Source organism: Lepus europaeus, chromosome 10 (assembly GCF_033115175.1).
Source record: "Lepus europaeus isolate LE1 chromosome 10, mLepTim1.pri, whole genome shotgun sequence".
In the NCBI taxonomy this organism is placed as follows: Eukaryota; Metazoa; Chordata; class Mammalia; order Lagomorpha; family Leporidae; genus Lepus; species Lepus europaeus.
Window position 1 is genome coordinate 121,052,980 of NC_084836.1, and position 22,357 is coordinate 121,075,336.

Genomic DNA, 22,357 nt, shown 5'->3' on the forward strand with positions numbered 1-22,357 from the left:
CAAGCCCTTTCCCTATTGGGGTAGAATTTCCTTAAAATATTTTCAGGTCTTTTTTAAAAAAGTATTTATTTTATTTGAAAGACACAATTAGAGACACAGAGGGAGAGAAGGAGAGAGGGAGAGAGAGAGAGAGAGAGACAGACCTTCCATGTGCTGGTTCACTCCCCAGATGGCCGCGACAGCCAGAGCTGCGCTGATCTGAAGCCAGGAGCCAGGAGCTTCTTCTGGGTCTCCCACGTGGGTACAGGGGCCCAAGCACTTGGGCATCCCCCACTGCCTTCCCAGGCCATAACATCATAGCAGAGAGCTGGATTGGAAGTGGAACAGCCAGGGATCGAACCAGCGCCCATGTGGGAAGCCGGCACTACCCACTATGTACCGGCCCCAGGTCATTTTTTTTTTTTTTTAAGGAATGTGATGAAGACTGAGACAACAGAACAGGTGTGGGGAGACCACGGGGACTGGAGAGGAGCCCGCCACACCAACCTGTGCCTTTTGCAACCCAGCTATTTACAGAACGTCACAGCACCTTATAGCAATTTTTAATCCAAATTTCAAAATTAAATATCACTTCAAATGAAAAAGAATTGATAATAAAATTATGGACTTATTTTCTATTGACTTAGAAAAGGACTATAAACATATCATTCATAAACTGTCCATCGTGTGGAAACGGCAGCCAGGTTTCCCACTCTGTATCCGCCATGGCCTGGCTCCCACCCCGATACACGTGACGTCTCCCCTCTTCCTGGGGTGCGGGGTGTGGGAGGGAATCGACAGTCTGCGGGCTGGGGAGGTGGAGGCCAGATCCGGGCCCGGCTGCCTGTTCCAGAGGTAAGGCTGCCACTGCCCGCCTCTATGGCTGTGGCAAATGACGACTCGATGCTGGGCTCACTGACAGTAAAATGGGGTTGACGTGATACCAGTGACCCCGCAGGGTCCTCGTGAGCATCCAGCAGAACACTCCACGTAAAGCGCGTGTGTGCCCGTGGCGTGTTCACAGCGTGCACAGTGCTGGCGCTGGCGCTCACCACGCTGCAAAAGCAGCTTGGCACCTGCACCTGCCAGCAGCAGGAAGAGCTGTATAGCATCGGGTCGGCCAGCACTAGGAACCCTTGGAATGGGATAATGAAACTCAACAAGTATCAGTTTAATACCAACTGTATACTCTGCTTCGTGGGCAGCACACACACATGGGCGTCCACAGCTCCAAATCCAGGAGGCTGGGCGGCGCCGCGGCGCCGGCATCCCATACGGGCGCTGGTTCAAGTCCCAGCTGCTCCACTTCCCATCCAGCTCTCTGCTATGGCCTGGGAAAGCAGTGGAAGATGGCCCAAGTGCTTGGGCCCTGCACCCCAGTGGGAGACCTGGAGGAAGCTCTTACCTTTAGGTCAGCCCAGCTCCAATTGTTGCAGCCATTTAGGGAGTGAACCAGCAGGTGGAAGACTTCTCTCCCCCCTTCTGTCTCTTTGTAACTCTGCCTTTCAAATAAATAAATAAATCGTTTAAAAAAAAAAAAAGAGAGAGAAGCTTGCCTAATGAGGCCGACTAGGCCTTGGAAAGCCTGAGGGGCCGCTGGGAGCGGAGGGGGAAGGGTGGGCAGGGAGAAGCAGTGGCGTGGAGACCCCAGGCTGCTGGTAGAGGAGCGTCCCGGGCTCCCTGATCAGAGGCCAGCACTGAGTCACCGCTCAGCCTCCCCCTACCCAGAACATGGAGACCACCCTACCGCCTTCTCACAGCTGCTCTGGGAGTCACAGGAGCCGGGCATCCCGCACACCACACCCAGTGCCGGGAGAGCAGGTGCTGTCATGGTCCGGGTCTACACCCCAGGTACCGGGAGAGCAGGTGCCGTCACGGTCCGGTCTACACGCCGTCACGGCCCGGGTCTACACCCCAGGTGCCCGGGAGAGCAGGTGCCGTCACGGCCCGGGTCTACACCCCAGGTGCCCGGGAGAGCAGGTGCCGTCACGGTCCGGTCTACACGCCATCATGGTCCGGGTCTGCACCCCAGGTGCCCGGGAGAGCAGGTGCCGTCACGGTCCGGTCTACACGCCATCATGGTCCGGGTCTACACCCCAGGTGCCCGGGAGAGCAGGTGCCGTCATGGTCCGGGTCTACACCCCAGGTGCCCGGGAGAGCAGGTGCCGTCATGGTTCCGGGTCTACACCCCAGGTGCCCGGGAGAGCAGGTGCCGTCACGGTCCGGGTCTACACCTCCGCCCACCGGGAACCGCGCAGTCTGAAGGTACCTGCAGGCGCCCTTTATCCCAAGCTCCGGGAGCCCGACAGCCCCCACCCCGCAGCCTCTGTACCCAGCACAAGGTCCAGGCGCACAGGCGCTCCGAGGACCGAGGGCGGCTCCAGGGAGGGGACAGGCACTGCCGGCCGCACTGCCCGCCAGCTCCGCCCCCTCCCCCTCCCCCTCCCCGATCTCCCTCTCCCCCTCCCCCTCCCCCTCTTCCCGCGCGGCCGCTCGCGCGCCTCCCCGGCCCCCGTGACACACGACCGGCGGCCGGGCCCGGCGCCGCGGAGTCGCGCACACACTCAGCGGCCGACCCCTCCGCCTGCGTCCTCGCGCGGTCGTCACCGGCCCGGGAAAGCCGCGCGCTCCCGCGGGTTTCGCTCCAGCGGAGTCCGCCCGCGCCCCCTCTCACGCCGACCCTAACACGCGTCACAATTCCGCCGGACGCGGGACGGGGCCGCGCCCCACACCCGGGGACCCCGCCGGGAGCCGCCCCGGGAGCTGCGGGCTCGCCCTCGGCGGCGGCGCCAACAGCGACTGCGACTGGCAGTGGCTGGAACTCACCCGCGCCGAGAGCCACAAATGCCACCATCAACTCGCACACCTACCTTCACCAGCCCGGGTCGCGCCTTCGGGAGAGCGGTTGCTTAGCAACTTGCCGCCGACTCCAAACTTTCGGCCAATCCCCAAACTGCTGGCGTCGGGACTTCCGCTCGGCGTCAGGAGCGCTGCTGCGCATGTGCCGTCGCCCGCCGGAAGGAGCCGCCTTTTTCCTCGATGCCTTCCGGGCAACACCGGAAGTGGCTTCGCGGCGCGTGCGCGGTGTGTCCGCGGTAATCAGAGCAGTTTGCAGCGCCCGCGTGGGGCGACTCCGGGGTCCCGGCGTTCGCGTCGGCACCACCCCGGCCTCTTCTTTGCGGCGGAGCAAGCGTGCAGGCTCCCCGGGCCCTGCTGCTGCCTGCCTGCGGCTCTCCGCCGCGGCGCGACTCTCAGGTAGGCCTCTGCGGCGGCCCGGGCTCGGCGCCGCCATGGCGCCCGCGGAGGCTGGGCCCCTGCGGAGCGCGCCTCGCTGCGAGGCGCTGCACTCGAGCCGGGCCGTTGGCCGAGCCCCGCTCGTGGCCCTCGAAAGCGGCGGCGGAGCTGGAAGCGGCCTTGGGGGTCCCCGGGGGTCTCGCCCGCGGCCCCGGAAAGGGGGTCACCGAGCCGATGGCAGGGTCTGCGGCCGCTGTGGCTGCCCCGCGCGCGTCGGAGAAGCCGTGTCCGGCCGTCGGGCTGCGGAGGGGCGGCCGCTGATTGCGCCGGCAGCGCTTTCCGCTCTGCGAGGGGCACCGCGCCGTCGCCCGCCGGGCGTTCGCTGCAGACGACGAGGGGGTGTGCGGCCCCGCCCCGGGCTCGCGTCCGCTCGGACCGCACCTCGGGCAGGAGTCCAGACGGGCGCCTGCCCTCCCGGAGCCGGCGAGGCGCTGGGGGAGAGATTGGCCGTGGGCGAGCGACCCTGCTGCGTGACAGGGGCGATGAAGACGCGCAGGGGCTGCGACCGCAGGTGGGCCGTGTTAACTCGCCCTGGGACGCCGTGTCGGGCGTTTCCTACACCCCAGCTTCGCCCCGGGATCGGGGGAGGGGGAGGCGAGCCCCTCCAGCGACGGAAAGAGCTGGCAGTCGGCCCCACGACGGGCTGGGAGCGCGGGAGCCGCCGCCTTGTGCAGCGACTGCGTGCACAGAGCTGACCACTGGGCTCGCCCCAGATGCCACGGGGCTGACCACTGGGCTCACCCCAGATGCCACGGGGCTGATCACTGGGCTCACCCCAGATGCCACAGGGCTGGTGATCACTGGGCTCACCCCAGATGCCACAGGGCTGACCACTGGGCTCACCCCAGATGCCACAGGGCTGACCACTGGGCTCACCCCAGATGCCACAGGGCTGGTGATCACTGGGCTCGCCCCAGATGCCACAGGGCTGGTGATCACTGGGCTCACCCCAGATGCCACAGAGCTGACCACTGGGCTCGCCCCAGATGCCACAGGGCTGACCACTGAGCTTACCCCAGATGCCACGGGGCTGACCACTGGGCTCACCCCAGATGCCACAGGGCTGGTGATCACTGGGCTCGCCCCAGATGCCCGGAGCGCACGCACCCTGCAGACTTGGCGGTGGGGGTGCCAGGAACTGTGCACATGGCCGCGCTTAGACCTCGGGACTCCAGAGCAGACTAGCGCTGGCTCCGTTCTACACATGAGCAAACCAAGGGTGAATAACCTGCCCAGAGCCGGCCGGCCGGGGCCTGGACCGAGCGCGGAAGCCTTGTTCTTGCTGCGAGTCCGCTCTGCGGCAGAGAGGCGGTGGGCAGGCAGCGGCCTGCAGGTCGCGAGGTGGCCGGCCGGGCTCTGGGGTGCGGAGTCCACTCAGCTGAAGCTGGGGAACCCACGTGGCTGCCTTCTGGGTTGTCAGGGACGTTACCGTGTCAGCACGTGTGTCACGCAGCTCTCCGGCTGCTGTTGGAGTGATTGACATGTCAGCGCTGGCAGTGAAACTTTGGGAAGCACAGATTGAAATGTGGGGGGACCGGCACTGTGGCGTAAGGTCTAGAACCGCCGCCTGCAGCGCTGGCATCACACATGGGCGCCAGTTCAAGTCCAGCTGCTCCACTTCCCATCCAGCAGTGGGAGGTGGTCCAAGTCCTTGGGCCCCTGCACCCACGTGGGAGACCAGGAGCAAGCTCCTGGCTCCTGGCTTCAGATCAGCTCAGCCCTGACCATTACGACCAATTGGGGAGTGAACCAGCGGATGGAACACCTCTCTCTCTCTCTGCCTCTGCCTCTGCCTCTCTGTAACTCTGCCTTTCAAATAAATAAATAAATCTTTAAAAAAGAAAGTAAAGCGGGATGGGTGTCTGAGAGTCATCGTGGTGTTGTGACATACGGGGGAGGGGGCCTGGGACCCGCGAGGCGCAAGCCGCTGAGCCGCTGCCCATTGCACCGTCTGGTCTGCTGGTCAGAGCAGCCCTGGTCGCCGTGCCCAGCTGTGCACTGCAGGGCAGGAGGGCGAGGCCGCGGGCAGGGGAGTGGCAGAGCTGGGAGCCCCCGGGGGAGATCGCTCGGCTGCTTCCAGGCTGCCCAGTCTTGCTCTGTGGTTCAGGTGGCACTGTTAGCCCACAGCGGAGCACACGTGTGAAGAGGCTCCGTTCCCACCGGGTGGGAGCCTGAGAGAACGGAGTCTAGCCTGATGCACAGCCCCGCGTCTCCCTAGCAGGAGAGGGCAGGTTTCTCTCCTGGCCGTGACCCGCAGTGCCTGAGCGATGCCGGTTCACTGGGGTGACGGGAAACGATGCGCATGCTTGGTGGTTCTTCTGTGGAACTGTTCTAAAGTAGAAACTTTGGGAGGGGCCGGCACTGTGGTGCAGCGGGTAAAGTCGCCGCCTGCAGTGCCAGAATCCAAGACCCGGCTGCTCCACTTCCGATCCAGCTCTCTGCTGTGGCCTGGGAAAGCAGTGGAAGATGGCCCAGGTCCTTGGGCCCCTGCACGCACATGCGGGACCCAGAGCAAGCTCCTGGCTCCTGGCTTCAGATTGGCACAGCTCTGGCTGTTGCAGCCATCTGGGGAGTGAACCGGTGGATGGAAGACCTCTCTCTCTCCCTCTCCCTCTCCCTCCCTCCCTCCCTCTGCCTCTCCTCTCTCTCTGTGTAACTCTGATTTTCAAATACATCTTTAAAAACCAAAGAGAGGCCGGCGCCGCGGCTCACTAGGCTAATCCTCCGCCTTGCGGCGCCAGCACACCGGGTTCTAGTCCCGGTCGGGGCACCGATCCTGTCCCGGTTGCCCCTCTTCCAGGCCAGCTCTCTGCTGTGGCTAGGGAGTGCAGTGGAGGATGGCCCAAGTCCTTGGGCCCTGCACCCCATGGGAGACCAGGAGAAGCACCTGGCTCCTGCCATCGGAACAGCGCAGTGCGCCGGCCGCAGCGCGCTACCGCGGCGGCCATTGGAGGGTGAACCAACGGCAAAAGGAAGACCTTTCTCTCTGTCTCTCTCTCTCACTATCCACTCTGCCTGTCAAAAAAAAAAAAAAAACCAAAGAGAAACTCGGGGAGGGTGTGTGCTCAGCTGTGGAGGTGCTGGTTGGGACCCTGACCACGCTGGGCGCCTGCGTGTGAGGCTCAGCTCGGCTTCCAGCCCAGCCTCCTGCTGATGCACCCTGGAGGGCCAGTCCCGCCAGCGTTCAGGGACCTGGGTGGGGCTCCCCTCTGCGGGGTTGGCCTGGCGGGCCTGTCACTGCAGGCATCGGAGAACGTGACCCAGGCGCCCGGCGCCCTGCCTGCAGATAAATAAACAATACACAGCACGCAGTGATAAATTCATTAGGAAGGAAGGCCAGCGTCACGTTCAGCAGTCACTGCTCGCCGGAACCGGGCTCTCCTGAGGTCTCGGCGGCCCTGCCTCGGGCCCAGTGCTGAGACGGGGCCTGGCCTTGACGCTTCCACCTTCCTTTCCAGGGGCAAGATGAGTCTGTTTGGAACCACCTCGGGCTTTGGGACCGGCGGGACCAGCATGTTCGGCAGCACGACGACCGATAACCACAACCCCATGAAGGTGCGGGGACCCCGGGCCGGGTGGGGGACCAGGGCGGCTCAGGAGCCTCCTCTGAGCTGAAAGCGCTGACGTTCGGTCAAGCCCAAGTCCCTCAAATACCAGAGCACAGGAAGTCTGTGTCCGAGGCTCCGGCCTGTCCCCACGGCTGGTCCCAAGGTGCTCGCTTTGGGTGTGGATTTCCAGCTCCAGCCGAGGACGGGCGTTTCTGTGGCTGGGGGTGGGGAGAGAGCTGAGAGCCGGGGTCCCTTGGGGCCAGCGTGAGCTGGTGGGCCGGCATCTGGGCCGCGTGGCCTGGCGGTGTGCGTGCGCTCCCCGTGAGTCCGCTCGCAACAGGGTCTCCCTCGCTGAGATCCTGCGCACGGGGTGGGCCCTCCCCAGGGTTTTGGGGGAGAAGGCGCCGGTGGAGCTGTGACCTGCTTCTCCCCCAGGACATCGAGGTGACGTCTTCTCCCGACGACAGCGTCGGCTGCCTGTCCTTCAGCCCGCCCACCTTGCCGGGGAACTTCCTCATCGCTGGGTCATGGGCCAATGACGTAAGTGCTCTCCATCGGCTGTGCGGGCTGCCGTAGCTTTGCCCGTCGCTGTGTTCTGCCCGGTGCAGGCGTCGGGAGGGTCACTCCTGGCCTGTGGAGCGCTTCTGAGTGGCGAGTGGCGTTGGGGCTCGTTGGTGGGAAGCACTCGCAGGCATCGCTGAACCACTGCCCTCGTGTCAGCGTGTTGCAAGGCCAGACATGGAGGTCACAGGCAGCGTCCCCAGACTGTCCTGTCTTCCAGCCTGTGTTAAAGAGTTGCAGCTTTAGGTAACGGCGCAGGTTGGCGTGGACGTTACCGTTGCCCACTGCGGGTGAGGAGAGTGATAGAGATCAGTGGGCCGAGAGGACAGAGCGCACTCGGGGGGGAAAGAGCTCGGGCACGAGGGGCAGACTCGGAGCCTCTCACTGTCGCAGCACAGCCAGGCCAGAACCGCGCGTGGGTGCCGCTCTCGCCGAGGGTCAGGGAGGTGTCTCCCAGAAAGGCTAAGCCTCGTGCTGCGATTGTCTTGTGGGCTAGAGGAGGACATGAGTCCGCTGGTGGCCTCAGGACGCCGAGGCCACGAGGCCACGAGGGGAAAAGCACCGGCCGGCCAGGGCTCCACCAGAGCGGTGGAGCCGGGTGCAGGCCTGGTGGCCCAGCTCGGAGAGCCTGCTCCCGCCACGGCCTGCGTGGCCTCGCATTCCACGAGTGGCCGTTGTCGCAGCCGCGGTGATGCGCCGTGTGCCGTGTTTGTGGGGTCGGGAGCCATCCTAGGGTTTTGGGGGGAAGGTTTCCAGCTGCCTGCAGCAGGGCAGGGGTGGGGAAGGCGAGGCGGCAGACCCGAGCGGCTTCCCTTCCTTACTGCTTTGGGAAGGTTTCGGCCGCTTGGCCGCCCGACACCGCGAGAAGGGTCTCAGGGTGACTGGGGCGCCGCGCGGCAGAAGGGCGGCAGCGCGAAGGAGCCGCTGCTGTGCGCTTCCCTGCGGGAACGGCGAGGCCGAAGCCACGCCGCTGGCAGTGGCCAGGGCGGGGCTGCTCGGCTTCCTGTCATGTTCTTACAGAGCTCCGAGTGGAAAAGTTTCCCTCTGGCTGGGAGCAGGTGCCCGTAGGTGTGGTGAGAAAGTTCCGGGCAGCCTGGGGGATCAGTAGATGCTGCTGCTGGAGGGCTCGGGAGTAGGAGATAGCTGCTCGCCTAGACTCTTCTGCGTGGATTTCAAAATGTTTCAAACCCAGGTCAAGTTCAGTTTCCCCAGGCTTTCTGAAGTACCGCACACATGTCCGTTGCTTTGTTCTTAGAGGTCGGTGATTGGCTTGAGCCGAGAAGCCCGTGTGTTGTTAGGTCGCGCCGCACTGGTATCAGTTGTGCGGTGCACGTAGCCCATCCGGAAGCGCTCAGCCTGCCTCTCTCTGTTCCAGGTCCGATGCTGGGAGGTTCAGGACAATGGTCAGACCATCCCGAAGGCCCAGCAGATGCACACCGGGCCGGTCCTCGACGTCTGCTGGAGTGACGTACGTCCCCTCACTGCCCCTGCGTGTTCGGGGTAGTTAGTGACCGGCCACAGAGCGCTGGGCGTCCACATCCGAGGGGTTCTGAGTCTGAGTAACTCGGTCATGTTCTTTTTAGTATTGTTAGTACATTATTATTATTATTATTATTATTATTACTCATTTGGAAGACAGAGATCTTCCATCCACAGGTTCACTCCTCAGATACCTGAAACAGCCTGGCCTGGACCAGGAACCTGGGACACAATACGAGGAGCAGGGACCCAAGTCCTTGGGCTGTCACCCGCTGCCTCCGAGGGTGTGCGTAGCGGAAGCTGGAGTCAAAAGCAGAGCTGGGACTTAACCCTGGGCACTTCGAGAGGGGTCATGGGTGTCCCCAGAGGCGTTTTAACCACGGAGCCAAATATCCGCTTCCGTTGTTGCCCTCAGCGTCAGCTTTAGGTGGGTGCTCCCTGAAAGATGTCCACAGCCCCAGTGGGCGCCGGGGCTGGGGTCCTGGCCGCACTTCCAGTTCCACCTCCCTGCCACCCACGTGGGAGACTCGGGTGGAGCTCCTGGCTTGGGCCTGGCCCAGTTCTGGCTGCCGCAGGCACGTGGGAAGTAAACCAGTGAATGGAAGACGTTTCTCTCTCCTCTCTGTCCCTCAAAATGAAAACAATAAATTAAAAAATAGTGAAACAAGCTATGGCATGTTTAGAGGGATAGAAAGGCTTTAACAGGCGATCTGATTCCTCGCTCCAGCCAACCTGTCAGTGAAACCTTGGGCAGTAAACGCCTGCCTGTCGTCCTGAACTTGGAGCGGTCTGTCCTAGAAAGCCTTGGAAAAAAGGAGATATTTCTGAAACATGTTTGAAATAGTCTGGTCTTCTGGTAATTTTTAAGCTATTCCATGGTTTATATCGGAGCAGTAATTATAAATTAGTGTCTTTTTATTACATAGTTTGCCTATGAGCTGGACAAAAGGAAGAGTGGCTATAAAATAACAAATGTGTGTATACTTAGAGAAAGGCGAATGGAGGAGACATTACATTTAGTGAATCTAAATGAAAAGCTGGTGTTGTGTTATTTTCCTGAAGGCTTGGAGTTCATCAGCGTCAGCACAGACGCCAGGGGTGGCTTCCCTGCGAGGGGAGGCAGGAGGCTCGGTTCCCACTGGTGCCTGAGTGCTGCCCCCGTCTCCTAGCCGCTCAGCTGTCACCTCTTTAAAGCTGGAGCGGCGGTGAGCGGCAGAGCGGCGATGGCCCTCACGTCTCCAGTGCACTGGCCCCCAGACAGCTGAGAACAGAGGCGGTGAAAGCCCCTGGCCTGCGTTCAGCCTGCCGTGTAGCCGGCAGTCCAGCGTGTCTCAGAACGCCACCTTCTCTCCATTTTAGGACGGGAGCAAAGTGTTCACCGCATCTTGTGATAAAACTGCCAAAATGTGGGACCTCAACAGCAATCAGGCAATCCAGATCGCACAGGTAACGCAGCCGTCTGCGGCGCCGGGCCAGCCTGGGGCCACCTGGAGCGCAAGAGTCTCTGTTGGTGGAAGCTGTGTTTGAACAAGACCGCATCCGTTAACCATAAGCATCCCAGACAGCTCCCTAACACAGGTGACGCTGGTCACAGTCACAGTCGTGCTGTGTGGGGGTCTCAGAAGTTCGTGACGTTAGGATCTGTGAAAGACGGGCGTTCACGTGGTCCTCGACGGTCACGTGTATGTGTGACACCCGACACCCGTGTGCAGCTCCCCTTGCAGCGCTGGGTTTTGGTCCCTGGCCGTTGAGCTGCGCATTGAACATCTGCTCTGTGCGGGGCCCGGCACGCGGGGCTGGAATGACAGCAGCGGGGACGAGGACCACTCCGCTGCCCTTGGAACCTGGACAGTCCGCTTGGGGGCGGCAGGCGTAGTTTTGTGTGAAGAACGCAAAACGGGGCAGAAGCACGGGGTTGAGAGGACCTAGGGCCTCCATGTCCGAGCTGGCCCCTTGGTAGTTTGGAAAGCCCTTTGGTAGTTCCAGAAGGCCGTGCCGTCCTCAGATCGCGGCACTGCGGGTCGAAGTGCCTACCTGCTCCTTTGCAGCTCCTCGGTAGGCCAAGCAGCCGTGCTGCTGCTGGTTCCCCGAGAGCCTCCCCAGAGGGGCTCGCACGCTCTGCTCACTTACGGGTTCCCGCGGGTCGGTCGGAAGGGGAGGTGGAGAGTGCTCTTGGTCACGTTGAATATCTTGCTCCTGGGAGGTGCTGGAACATCCTTTGGTTTTTGTGTAGTGGGACCTCAGTATTTGCATTTCCAGAGCTAACGCTGTTCACCTTGACGTGTTTGGTTTTGTCTTGCTGGCAGCATGATGCTCCTGTTAAAACCATACACTGGATCAAAGCCCCCAACTACAGCTGCGTGATGACCGGGAGCTGGGACAAGACCCTGAAGGTACGCGGCCGGCGCGGGCTGCGTGGGCGCTCCCCTCTCAGACTGGAGTCCGAGCGGCCACTCACCGGCTCCTCCCCCTCAGACTGGAGTCCGAGCGGCCACTCACCGGCTCCTCCCCCTCAGACTGGAGTCCGAGCGGCCACTCACCGGCTCCTCCCCCTCAGACTGGAGTCCGAGCGGCCACTCACCGGCTCCTCCCCCTCAGACTGGAGTCCGAGCGGCCACTCACCGGCTCCTCTTCTGCTTTCAGTTCTGGGATACGCGGTCGTCAAATCCCATGATGGTTCTGCAGCTCCCCGAGAGGTGTTACTGTGCTGACGTGGTAAGGGGTTTCCACTTGGTGGATGGGTCTCGGAGGGAGCAGTGAGCGTTTCTCACTTAGGGATCCGGGATCAGCAGGCAGCCGCGTCCTCGGCCTTGGTAGCAGGTGCAGGGACGTAGCCGAGGTGACCGCGGTCCCTTACTTCAGTCAGGAGATGTTTGCTCTGCTTTTGGTCCAGAATTCCTAGACGGGGCTCATTTTGTGGTCGCTTGTGTGAACACACCACACACACACACACACACACACACTGACGTTTGCCCTGTTTGTGACACGGCTCTGGGGCTTGGGCGCTATCTCTGGATGAGATAGAAACTAGAGAACCTTCTCCATCATTGGGCATAACTCTGCCCCAGTGTCCACTGCTGGGGACTTACATGCTCAAAGCAGCAGATGGTGTTTTATGTGACATAGGAAGTGGCCTAGGGGATCGACAAGGGAGGCACTGTTAAGTGGCCCCCGAGGACTTGTTGGAGGGAACGTGAGACGTCACTCGAGGTGTCTTGGAAGAGTGTGTGGTACAGGCCAATGCTCACAAGCCGTGTTTTGAGTAAACGTCAGGGATTTCACTAAATAAGCGCGTACCTTTAATCTCAGGAAAACGGAGTGGAAGATGTCAGCAGCTGTCCTTGGGAGATGTGTGGTCTTGGGTTTTCGTTTCTTCCATCCCTTAGTGTATTTTCTAAGTATTCATTAGAAACTCAGTTTTAAAAACAAGTCTTTTTTTTTTTTTTTTTTTTTTTTTTTTTTTGTTAAAGTATGTGAACAGTCTGTTTTTCAAATGTTTCTCGAAGTTTCTGTATCATTGGTATTTGGAAGAGTGAGAGACAGGTCTTCCATCTGCTAGTTCACTCCCCAAATGCCTGCAACAGCCAGGGCTGGGCCAGGCCGAAGCCAGGAGCCAGAAATGCCATCCTGGTCTCCTGGGTGGTTGGCAGCGTCCCGGGCTGCAGCTGGCCCGCTGCTCCACCGCCGCCGACCCCTCAGCCTCCGTCCCCGCGCCCCTGCTTCCCCGTCCCTAGATCTACCCGATGGCCGTGGTGGCGACCGCGGAGAGGGGCCTGATCGTGTACCAGTTGGAGAACCAGCCTTCCGAGTTCCGGAGGATAGAGTCCCCGCTGAAACACCAGGTGAGTGCGTTACCTTGCAGGCCGTGAGTGGTGCCTGTGGCGTGTGAGACTGTGCCCACGCGTGGAGCACGGTTGTGGTGATTCTGGGTGATGGCCCTCCAGCTGCAGGGCAGCACTGGGTCTTACTTTCAGACAGCAGTCGGTGACTGCGAGGGCTCGGCACTTCCATGATGGCTGTGTTGGGTGCTTTCTCCGCTGTGGGCCACGGCGAGTGTCCCGAGCACGGGTAAGGAGCGTGGGCAGTGAGGTCCTGTGGGTCAAATGTGTTTTCCGGGCCGGCGCCGTGACTCAATTGGTTAATGCTACGCCTGTGGTGCTGGCATCCCATATGGGTGCCGGGTTCTAGTCCCGGTTGCTCCTCTTGCAGTCCAGCTCTCTGCTGTGGCCTGGGAAGGCAGTGGAGGATGGCCCAAGTGCTTGGGCCCTGCACCCGCAAGGGAGACCAGGAGGAAGCACCTGGCTCCTGGTTTCATATCGGCGCAGTGCCGGCCGTAGCAGCCATTTTGGGGAGTGAACCAACGGAGGGAAGACCTTTCTCTGTCTTTCTCTCTCACTGTCTAACTCTGCCTTTCAAATTAAAAAAAAAAAATCTTAATGTGTTTTCCTTCTGTGACGGCTTCTGGGGCAGAACCCCACTGCAAGTCAAGGGGCGTCTGTACCTTGCGTTTCCCACGAGGGCCATTTAAGGGGCCACCCACAGCTGTTTAGTGAGTGAGTGCTTCCCCTCCCTGGGGCGTCCACCTTTCCTCCCCTGGGTGCCTGAGTGCTGCTCGGGGATTGGTTCCACCCCAGCCTAACTAACTGTGCCGGCCTGGCGCTGGGCCGGTCCCTGGCTCTCTGCAGTTCTGTCCTCTGGCCAAAGGACTGCCTGATGTCATCTGTGTCCCCAGCTGGGTCTCAGCAGATCACAGCAGCACTCAGGGGACAGAGACACTGAGGCCTGGGGGTGGGGGCAGTGGTCCCTGAAGGGCGGTGTTGTTCTGTGGTGGGGCCCGCGTGCCCTCTGCCTGTGCAGGACCCTGTGCCGGCCGCACTGCCTCTCCCCAACTTCTCAGTGCTTCTCTCTGAGTGCCTGGTGGGCGCTGCTGAGGGAGAGAGGATGGTGCCTCTGCCGTCAGACAGTGACAGGAGAGCCTGGCGGGCGGTGCTGAGGGAGAGAGGATAGTGCCTCTGCCGTCAGACTGACGGGAGAGCCTGGCGGGCGGTGCTGTAGGGGTGACAGTGGTGCCACTGCTAGGGAAAATAACGTGGAGGCATCTCAAAATCTTTAAGGTATTTTTACTTACTTGAAAAACCAACAGAGAAATCTTCAGTCTGCTGGTTCACTCCCCAGATGCCCGTAGCAGCCAGGGCTTGGCCAAGCCAAAGTCCAGTGCAGGGAGTTCCATCCGGGTCTCCCACGTGGTGGCCAGGATGTGAGCACTTGAGCCGTAGTCCGCTTCTCCCCAGGGTGTGCACTGAGGAGGTGGGGCTTGAAGCCAGGCATCCTGACACAAGGCCTGGCGTGCCACGACGCCCCCCATGGCAGTGGAGAGCAGAGCTGTCACGTGACCCAGCAAGCCTATTCCCCACTTGACCCAAAAGCACGGAGGTCAGGATTCGGAAGAGCTGCTTGCACTCACGCCGGCCACGTGACTGGACAGAGAGGATGTGGGCACGTGTGAAATTCGGCCACCTGTGACAGCGGGGCTAGACTGGGGAAGCACGACGTTAAGTGGAGTAAGACAGTCACAAGACAGTCACAGGCCACAGGTCTGGTAGTGAGATCCGCCCAGGCGCAGGGGGCACGGCCACGGCGAGCGGTGCGGCGCGGCCACTGCTTCCCTTCACCCGTGAGCAGGGGCTTGCAGACCTCTAGCACAGAGCGTGGGAGACCAGCCAGGGACAGGTGCTAATCAAAGGGACCGTCTTCCTGTTCCGATGGGGACAGTGCCTGTGTCGGAACCCTGGGGTCCCTGAGGGAGGCCGCAGCTGACCCCATGGCTGAAGGCCACAGCTCTGAGAACTGTGATGCTGCCTTGTGTCACAGGTGTTTACTGTCACCTTAGCTGGGAAGTCCTGTGTTGACATTGTGATGATGTGCTTTGTTTTTTAACTGTAGCACCGATGTGTGGCTATTTTTAAAGACAAACAGAACAAGCCAACTGGATTTGCTCTGGGCAGTATTGAGGGGCGAGTTGCTATTCACTACATCAACCCTCCGAATCCTGCCAAAGACAACTTCACCTTTAAGTGTCATCGCTCCAACGGGACCAACACGTCAGCGCCTCAGGACATCTACGCGGTGCGTCCGAGTCCGGAGACCGCGCAGAGGGGCCCCCTGGGCAGTTGGGGGTCAGAGAAGCTGCTCCGGCGCAGCCTGTGGCTCCTTTGGGGACAGGGGGCCGGGCTGTGGTTGCAGTGTCCTGTCCGTGGACCTCTGGCTCAGCCTCGTGTGCTCCACGGGCGGGCTGGGGGCCTGCTGGGAGGCCTGGGTGCTGCCGCAGACGCTCTGCACACAGTCGGAGCCACGGCCAAGATGGCGTTGTCCTGGCCCGTCTTTGGGCTGTTACTGTGTGCACCGGGGAGTGCGCAGCAAGAGACAGGATTAGCTCTGGGGTGGCCAGTGATTGAGGCAGCGTGGCTAAGAAAGTGTGCACATTTGTTAAGCGTGCAGTGGCATAAACCTGCCTCCCCCCCGCGGCTCAGCGCTTGTGTCACCCTCGCAGGTCAATGGCATCGCGTTCCACCCCATTCACGGCACCCTGGCCACCGTGGGGTCTGACGGCCGCTTCAGCTTCTGGGACAAAGATGCCAGAACAAAACTCAAAACCTCAGAGCAGTTAGACCAGCCGATAGCAGCCTGCTGCTTCAACCACAACGGCAACATATTCGCCTACGCCTCCAGCTACGACTGGTCCAAGGTGAGGAGCCGTGAGGCGGCTTAGGTCCTCGGGCAGGTCGTTGTCACTTCGCTGTCGAGAAAGTCAGGCCTTCTTGCTGGGCTGTGGGGCTCAGTGCCGCCCTGGGCAGAGGCAGCGCACGGGAGGCTTGGTTGAGGTTGGCTGTCCTGGGCACACGGGCAGACCAAGCTGGAGGCTGGCGCCGGGGAAGGTGCATGTGGTTGTTGGGAGCACACGAGGGGCGGTGGCGGGCGCCCGGCCTGGAGCTGGGGAGCACAGTTTCCTGTTCAGGCAGGAAGGCGGCACCGACAGGGCCTCCAGTGTGATGGCAAAACGTGCGGCTCGTGGACGTGGTCCCATACAGCAGCCTGGAGGGTTTGCTGTCTCCCGGCCTGGGTGTCCTGCCTCACGGCTGCAAGCCTCTGTGACATTTGTGGCTTTGTCTCTTGCCCTGTGCCCTTGTGCCCTGATGGGGAGGTTGCCGAGGTCACAGGCTGTCCTGCTCATCCCTGTACGTGCCCACCTTCTGCCCCCCTGCACGGAGTCCCTCGCTTGCTCTGCCCACGGGAGCCGTGACTCTGGTTCCTACCTGAGCTCCTGGCTTCTGTCCCCATCTCAGCAGGGAAGCAGCACCTCAGGGTGCCCTGGTGGCCTCAGCTCCAGAGAGGACTGTCCCGTTCCTCCCTCACCCCTGGGCTTGCTGCCTCCCGGTCCCTCTGCGCTCACTGGGGGTCCCGAGTCTGGAGTCAGCTTCACCCCTCTCCAGAGGGTGGGGCAGCGCCCGGTTCTGTTCCCCCGTCGGGCTCGCCGCACCGGGTAACGCAAGCCCGTTCCTACGCCGGCCTCTGAGTGCCCGCTCTCTCCGGAGACTCGCTTATGGGAGCCGTGCTGCCTCTTTCGTTTCCTAAAAAGGTTTAAGCCACTTCACTGAGGCACAGTGGAAACGCAGTAGATTGTTGAGAACACAGTTTGAGCCTGGCATTGTGGCGCAGCGGGTCGACCTGCAGCCCGCAGCTGTGGCGTCCCATGTGAACGTCCGTTTGAGCCCCGGCTGCTCCACTTCCGATCCAGCTCCCCGCTAATGCACCTGGGAGAGCAGCAGAAGGTGGCCCCGGTGCCGGTGCCCCCTTGTGGGAGACCTGGATGTGTTCCAGGTGTTTGGCTTCAGCCTGGCCCAGCCCCAGGGCAGCCATCTGGGGGAGCTCCAGCAGATGGAAGCTCTTCCTCTCTGTGTAACTCTGTCTTTCAGATAAATGAATAAATCTTTTAAAGATTAATAAATACCCAGTTTGGGGACAGGTGTACAGTGGGCTAAACCACCGTCCGGGACCCTTGTGTCCCTCCCATTTCTCTCCCCTCCTCTCCCCCCCTCCTCACGTAGGTGAAGTAAGCGCACATTGAAAGGTAAAATGCACATCTAATGCGTTTCAGCATCTGTAGAGAGCCGGGACCGCGGCCACAGTCAGAACCCTCCCTCTCCCCAGCGCTTCCTGCATCCTGCATCCCGCTCGGGTCCTCCCCGCTCACTGCCGATTTGTGTGCGGGGTCCAGGCCCCTCCTGTGACTCCCCCCTCCCCACCCCGCGGCTGTTGCCCAGCTTGATGGGCAGGTTGACCCGTGCCAGTGGGAGTGTCACCCATCCATTCCGGGTGTGCACAGGCCTCTGCCTGCGTCTCCGACCTCCTGGGGAAGCCGCATACCTGGATTTGCAAACAGAGGGCGCTCTGGGTTCTGCCTGGCTGAGATGGCACAGGTCACGACCACAGGGGCCGAGGCCTTGGCGCCCCCTGGGCCATCGCTGAATCTCCTGTCTGCACGCGCTCGCTGGCAGCCATCCACGCTCTGCGTGTAACTTCATGTAACTTCGCTCACGCGCGGTCTCTGCTTTATAAGCACGAAAATGGAAAGAAGCAAAAGTCAGTTGAAGTCATGTGACTGAGCCAAGTAGTTCATGTCCACTTTCAGTGGGAGCTACAGATTGCAGTCTTCACAGGGTAGAACTTCCGGGCGGTAGCCTCCAGGGGGAGGTCGTGTTGGTCACGTGTTGAACTTGAGCCTGCAGCTTGCCCACGCCCCTCCAGAGCGCTGCACTGTGAATATTACCATGGAATTCACGTCACTTCTCAGCAAAGCCTTGAGAATCCTGTGGGCATGCGTGTTGGGGGGAAGGAAACGTAGAGTGCGCGGCACAGCGGGCACCAGGCCGCGCCCCGTCTCCTCCCGGCCTGCTCGGCACCTGAGGCTCCCACCCGCCCTTTCTCTTCCCGGGTCCCTCCCCGCTCGGCTGAGACAAACCTGACCACGTCCCTGGACTGCTTGGACTGGCTGTCATTCCTTCTCCCCGTGGGCCCAAGTCTGACCACAGCCCCTCGTTCTGGCCTCCCCCTGCCATGTTGCAGAGCCCCTCCTACCTGACCAGGCACAGCTATGGAGGGTCCTCTGGGCGCGGCACGGGCACGTGCTGCAGACGGGCACACGGGTGTGTGTCTCCTGTGACTGCTCAGATCAGAGCCAGCCCTGATCGGGGACCCCAGGGCCATTGACTCGGGGCTCAGTGCCTAACAAGATCACTGGGTTTTGTTTTTCTCCCCCTAGGGACATGAGTTTTATAATCCCCAAAAGAAAAATTACATTTTCCTGCGTAACGCGGCTGAAGAGCTGAAGCCCAGGAATAAGAAGTAGCGGCCAGCAGCGTGGGGTGGCCCGTCCGCCTGTCTGCCCGCGTGCAGGTCCCAGCGCGCTGGGTTGTCGTCCACGGACGCGGGTTTCAGCCCCTGGGGAAGCGACGTCGTAGCCGAGCAGCCGAGAGCACCGTGTGGGCGGCGACTTGCCGTCCCCATTCCACTGCCGGCCGCGGGCTCCTGCCGCTCCCGGGAGCGGCGTTGTCCTAGAAGTTAGGTCCTGCGGGCAGTGCCGGGGGTGCTGCGGGGCGTCTTCCGGCGCCGTGTGTATTAGAGGTTCTGGGGCACGGTCTGCACACCTGTACTGTATTTTGTAATAAACTATTTTGAAGATTGCCGCCTGGCTCCTTCTGTCCCCGCCGTGCTCGGCTACAGCACTGTTGTCCGCTCTGGGAGGTGCAGGCACCCTGCCGCTTCCTCCCGGGCGGGCGTCCTCGCGGCCTTGCCCACGCACAGGCAGCATCTCAGTGTGGTTCTCTCTCACTTCCTTCGCTCCCGGCGCTTGAACGGCCTCAGTGCCCCCCGGCTCTGCTGGGCAGGTTTCCTGGACTCCTAAATGGGCCTCTTCTCGGGCCGGATGACAGCCTCCTGTGGGCCAGCTTTGCAAGACCAACCAAGTGGGTGACTTGTGTGGCCTTCAAGTTAGAACCCAGGTCCCCTGCATGGGAACTGCGCTGAACCTGTGCCCCCAGTAATGGGCTCTGGCTGATGCTCTGTATTTCCTGTGATGTAAAAGTCCTGCTCGGTAAGTATCCAGAATGAACCGCAGCTTGGTGTTTGATATATTCTGAGTTTGTTGTATTTTTGCCCCCTGATCCCGAATGTCGCTTCCGCTGAACTGTCTGGGGCTGGGGTGGAAACGTCACTTGCTGGTATCAGTAGTGTTGTGAGATGTCGCCTGCTCATGAAAGCAATGACAATAAAGTTTTCCACGGAAGAGACTGCACTCAGCGTTTGAAATTCTTTGGTAGTCGATGACAAAGGAGCTCAAACCCATGACCCATTGGCCCTGGTTTTTAACCTAAAACTTATTTTGGACATAGAAGGACTCTTCCCTCCCACTTAGGAGCCAGTCTTGCGGTTTTATGAGCCGTACGTACGGGGGGTGGGGCGCAGAGAGGAGAGAGAACGGGTTGCCCTGCGGGAACTCAGCCCAGCCCACAGCTGGCCACTGCCTGTGGCTAGAACGGCATCGTGGGCCTTCTAGACTGTCCTTCCTGGCACTCGGCTTTGCCACGTCACACGGGGGACAGGTTTTGTAACTGGTGAATTGAAGATCTTTGCCTCGGCCCTCTGGGCTTTGAGGGGGCTCCCGAGGATGCTCCCTCCACTGGAGACCACGTGCTTGCTAATGGTGCCCAGACGTAGCTGAGCTTCTGAAATGTACGTGGGACCTTGGAGGGAGCCTGCAGGCACCTGCGCTGTGTGACGCGCAGTGGGTGCTCTGCACGTGCTTGTAGATTTCATGGCGTCTCTCAGGTCAAAAAACAGCAGCATAGTCTTTAAAAAAAAGTGGTTTACTTGTTAGGCAGAGGGGAGACCTCTTCCGTTGGCTGTTCCACTCCCAGGTGCATTAGCAGGAAGTGGGGTCAGAAGCAGAGTGGCCGAGAAGCCAGCACTGCGGTGCGGGTGGGGTGCGGCGTCCCGGGACCCACGAACTCCAGAGGTGGCTCCTGCCCCTGGGGCGGGAACCCGAGCACTTGGGTCGTTTTCTGCCTCCCAGGAAGCTGGACAGGAAGTGAGGGTGGGAATTGACCCCAGGCACTCGGGATGCAGGCATCCCAAGATGGCTTAAACCCCTGCACCACAACCCCCACCCCAGAAGCAGCTTGGGATGAAACAGGGTGAGCTCTGAGGGTGCCGTGTGCCCGAGTGGGCGTGTTCCCCGGCTGTCACCTCTGGTTCCGTCACCCCCCGTCGTACCTCGCCAAGTGCCAGCTGTCCCCTTCCCTGCGTCCTTGCCTGAGAGGAAGATGTGCGTGAGTTAGGGACCTGTGCCTGGAGTTGGGCTCCCCGCCTTCACAGACCAGCTCCTCCTTGGTCCAGCTGTACAGCGGGAGAGAAGGAAAGCGATCCCAGGCAGCTGGAGTGAGCGGTCACAGCTGTGGCTGGCCAGGGGCAGCTGCTCAGACCTTGGCTACTGCTACCAAGTCCCAGGAACAGACAACGGGAGGTGCACCCCGGGTTGGCTGTTTCAGTCGAACCAGCAGGTGGCACTAGCGACCCCAGTGCCCGCGTTGGAGAGTGGGCTTTGGGTTTCACACACTTAGCTCCCCGGAGCTGGGGGAGGAGTGGGCTCTGCTCTCCGTGGCACAGTGGACTGACTACAAAGTTGAGCTGGGTACGGATGTTCCAGAATGGCTGCGAGAGAGGGGCCCTGGACGCTCTCGCCACAAACGAGTGGTGAATGTTCGACAGTGGATACGGCAGTTCCCTGATTTGACCCACACACAGCACAGCACAGACAGGTATCCAAGCGTGGCACAGCAGTTAAGACAGCCATCCCGTATCAGACTGCCCTGGCTCGAGTCTGGGCTACAGCTACACGTCCAAGTGCAGCTTCCTGCTGTGGGCACCCCGGGAGGCAGCTTCCTGCCGGCCACGTGGGAGACCCAGATCCAGTTCCAGGCTCCTGGGAGCGCAGCCCAGCCCTGGCCGCTGTCATGAACCCGCAGATAGAAGACCTCCACAGTCCGTCTCTGTTTCCTATCTGCCCTTCAAAATGTTTTTAAAAACTCGCCACATTGCACCCCATAAAAATAGACAATTGAGGGGCCACCGTTGTGGCTTAGCAAGTTAAGCTGCTGCCTGCAATGCCGGTATCCTGTGTAGGCACCAGTTCAAGTCCTGGCGGCTCCACTTGCAATCCAGCTCCCTGCTAATGTGCATGGGAAAGCAGCGGAGGACGGCCCAAATGTTTGGGCCCTTGCAGCCCATGTGGGAGACCTGGTTGAAGCTCCTGGCTTCAGCCTGGCTCAACCCTGGCTGCTGCAGCCATTTGGGGAGTGAACCAGCAGATGGAAGACCTCTCTCTTGCCCCCCCATCCCACCCCGTAATTTTTTTAAAAAAAATTAAAAATAGACAACTGTGTCAACTAAAAACTTAAAAGAGAATTGGGGCAGGCATTTGACTTCGGTGAGAAAGCCGTGGGACACCGCGGCCCGTGTTGGAGTGCCTGCTCCGAGTCCTGGCTCCTGTCGGCCACAGCTCCCGCTGACCCGCCCCGGGGGGGGGGGGGGGGCGGCCGCGACAGCTCAGAGCCCCTGGTTTCAGTCTAGTCCAGCGCCGGCTGCTGGGGCATTGGAGCAGTGAGCCAGCCACAGACGGGAGCGCTCTCTGCCTCTCAGATGAACAAATAAATGTGTCTTTTAAACTTCAGGAAGTGACAGGCTACAACCTATTATGTAAACAACCCGTGACGATTTGATCATTTAAAAATGGAGTTATTTGTCAACTACACCTGGGTAACGCTGGGGAGAAGTGGTAGAAATAAGAGTGTCACTAAACTTTAAGATGCTTGGACAGCAAGGGCAAAGGCTTGTTAGTCCTGTTAGAAGAATATTTTTTTAAAGATTTATTTATTTATTTATTTAGAGGTAGAATTACAGACAGTGAGAGGAAGAGACAAAGGTCTTCCATCCGCTGGTTCACTCCCCAAGTGGCCGCAACGGCTGGAGCTGAGCCGATCTGAAGCCAGGAGCCAGGAGCTTCTTCCGGGTCTCCCACGCAGGTGCACCACAGCGCCGGTCCCTAGAATATTCTTAAAAACCTGGGCCCCTCCTGGGCCAACGCTGTGGCCTAGTAGGATAAGCCTCTGCCTGCAGTGCCAGCATCCTATATGGACGCCAGTTCTAGTCCTGGCTGCTTCTCCTCCGATCCAGCTCCCTGCTGTGGCCTGGGAACGCAGTGGAAGATGGTCCTAGTGCTTGGGCCCCGGCACCCATGTGGGAGACCTGGAAGAAGCTCCTGGCTCCGGGCTTCAGATCCACCCTGCTCCAGCCATCGTGGCCATCTGGGGAGTGAGCCAGCGGATGGAAGGCCTCTCTCTCTGTCTCTCCCTCTCTCTCTAACTCTGCCTCTCAGATAATTA

The 22,357-nt window shown here is 60.6% G+C and overlaps 1 protein-coding gene across 2 annotated transcripts; it reads left to right on the plus strand.

Moving 5' to 3' along the window:
* Window positions 1–3,072: 3,072 nt before the first annotated feature.
* Window positions 3,073–18,601, plus strand: RAE1 (ribonucleic acid export 1). 2 transcript variants are annotated; one of them, XR_009867110.1, is made up of 11 exons: window positions 3,073–3,234; window positions 6,732–6,828; window positions 7,257–7,361; window positions 8,758–8,850; window positions 10,221–10,307; window positions 11,168–11,254; window positions 11,505–11,576; window positions 12,596–12,703; window positions 14,830–14,987; window positions 15,412–15,606; window positions 18,181–18,269. XR_009867110.1 is itself a non-coding variant. In XM_062204400.1 (11 exons), the coding sequence occupies exons 2-11, from the start codon at window positions 6,739–6,741 to the stop codon at window positions 18,265–18,267; spliced, it is 1,107 nt and encodes a 368-aa protein (XP_062060384.1). In that variant the 5' UTR covers window positions 3,073–3,234; window positions 6,732–6,738; the 3' UTR covers window positions 18,268–18,601. The 2 variants fall into 2 exon arrangements, 1 of the variants encoding a protein (XP_062060384.1); XM_062204400.1 differs by having other exon boundaries at window positions 14,805–14,987; window positions 18,181–18,601.
* The last annotated feature ends 3,756 nt before the right edge of the window (window positions 18,602–22,357 follow it).

What these genes read in the sequence shown, in the direction of transcription:
- RAE1 (XM_062204400.1), top strand. Translation starts at nt 6,739, where the DNA reads ATGAGTCTGTTTGGAACCACCTCGGGCTTTGGGACCGGCGGGACCAGC. An exon ending in TCGACGTCTGCTGGAGTGAC is followed by an intron (nt 8,851 to 10,220) that starts GTACGTCCCCTC and finishes TCTCCATTTTAG; the next exon opens with GACGGGAGCAAAGTGTTCAC. An exon ending in CCAGCTACGACTGGTCCAAG is followed by an intron (nt 15,607 to 18,180) that starts GTGAGGAGCCGT and finishes TTCTCCCCCTAG; the next exon opens with GGACATGAGTTTTATAATCC.